General features: G+C 38.3%; 1 protein-coding gene across 1 annotated transcript; it reads left to right on the top strand.

Moving 5' to 3' along the window:
* The first annotated feature begins 15 nt into the window (after window positions 1-15).
* On the top strand, window positions 16-1,864 carry LOC112505323 (short-chain dehydrogenase/reductase 2b-like). The gene is made up of 4 exons (XM_025109250.1): window positions 16-273; window positions 400-477; window positions 748-933; window positions 1,318-1,864. Exons 1-4 carry the CDS (start codon window positions 16-18, stop codon window positions 1,693-1,695), a joined length of 900 nt encoding a protein of 299 aa, XP_024965018.1. The 3' UTR covers window positions 1,696-1,864.
* The last annotated feature ends 122 nt before the right edge of the window (window positions 1,865-1,986 follow it).

Here is a 1,986-nt window from a genome sequence, read left to right as displayed (position 1 = left end):
CTTCTGAGTGGTTGAATGTGGTGTTTTAGGTATGCAGTTGTGACTGGAGCAAACAAGGGTATTGGGTTTGAGACGGTTAGGCAGCTCGCAGCTTCGAGTGTGACAGTCTTGTTGACAGCCCGAAATGAGAAGAGGGGTACGGAGGCTGTGTCTTTGCTCCACGGACTTGGCTTATCGAATGTACTGTACCATCAGCTGGATGTACAAGACCCTCAGAGCATAGAAGCTTTGGCCAATTTCATACAKAYCCAATTTGGAAGACTTGATATCTTGGCAAGCAAACACCTTTTCTGAGTATTAATAGACTTCCTTCCTCATCTCTTTCAGGAACTTGAGGAGAATATTTACACTTTTTAGACCCTTCTTTTTTCTAATTATTTGTTGACTTAAATTATGAAGGTGAATAATGCAGGAGTCTCTGGAGTGCTGGTTGATGAAGATGGTCTAAGGGCTCTAAATATAGATCCAGCATCTTGGGTAAGTAAGCCATATTTGCGTTACCTCAATTTGAGTTCAAGGTCATACTCGTCTCAAAATAAATGTCAAGATTTCTATTTTAGTTTATTTCAAAATAAGTGGACATTTTCCAAAGTAAGTGTCTACTTTCCAGTTTTACCCTTAATTATGAGATTGAAAAATTCTTACCGAAATAGTTACTCTTTACTGTGTGCATTTTTTACTGTGGACATTTAATTTGGGACGGAAGGGATATATTATATAACCTAATAAAATTCTATTTCGTTCTAGCTCTCAGGCAGGGCCACGAACATTGTTCAAGGGGTGATTAAAACCACATACGACAAGGCAAAAGAATGCCTCGACACAAATTACTACGGTGTGAAGAACGTAATACGGGCACTCCTTCCACTYCTACAGCGTTCCACTTMTGGTGCTAGGATCGTAAATGTCTCTTCCCTCCAAGGTGAATTATGGGTAGGTGTCATTTTGCTATCGCTTACTTATATCCAACTTCTCAAAATTTAGTATACATGTTTTTCTCTCTCTCACACACTTTCCACATGTTGATGGTCTTCATGGAAACAATCGCTATACATTTGAAGTAAAGGTTAAGTCTGCATACATCTTACCCTCCACTGATTGCACCTCCGACTGGGATATAGTGGGAACATTCATACTGCCCTATGAGTAGTCACAAATGACCCTGCATCTTTTTTTATCTCTCCCGCATTTTTCGGTTTGGATTATTGAAAATAATAAGACAAGTATTTGGGTTGGTTTGGTTTAGTTATCTTTTATTTGGTGTGATCTTTACATAAAAATCAATTGGTTATGATAAAATAATTTATTGTCATGYAGAGGATTCCAAATGAACAAGTAAGAAAGGAACTTGGAGATGTAATGTCTTTGAGCGAAAAGAAGATAGACGGGTTTGTTGAGAAGTTTTTAGAAGATTTAAGTAACGATGAACTTGAAGCTAACGGATGGTCAAAGATGCTACCAGCTTATAGTGTGTCGAAGGCCATGCTCAATGCCTACACTAGAGTTCTTGCAAAGACATACCCAGAGATGTGTATCAACTGTGTACACCCTGGATACGTTGACACCGACATTAGTTGGCACACAGGTACAATGACGTTGGAAGAGGGAGCACAAGGCTCRGTTATGCTGGCTCTTTTACCTCAAGGAGGTCCCTCGGGCTGCTATTTTGATCGAACACAAGTTGGCGAATTTTGATCCCGATTTCCTTTGGAGGAACTCAGTTGTTATAACTTCAACTTGTAAGCTATCATTAGGGAGCCCTCAAGTATTTATGTTGTTTGAGTAATTGCTTTTGTTGACGATCTWTTTGTTGTTCCTATCAGTTGTGGCATGTTTCTGAATAATCAATAAATTTTTCCTACTAGATGTTTCCGCTAATGTTTCATATATATATATAGGGAAGCGATCAAATGAAAATCACTCAATTTGTAAAAACTGTAAAACCTCATTCYACCAATCATAATTTTTTATTTTGTTCATTTTTTT

This window comes from Cynara cardunculus (assembly GCF_001531365.2).
Source record: "Cynara cardunculus var. scolymus isolate 2C chromosome LG 2, CcrdV1, whole genome shotgun sequence".
NCBI classification, from domain to species: Eukaryota; Viridiplantae; Streptophyta; class Magnoliopsida; order Asterales; family Asteraceae; genus Cynara; species Cynara cardunculus.
This window is presented reverse-complemented; position numbering and strand designations above follow the sequence as displayed.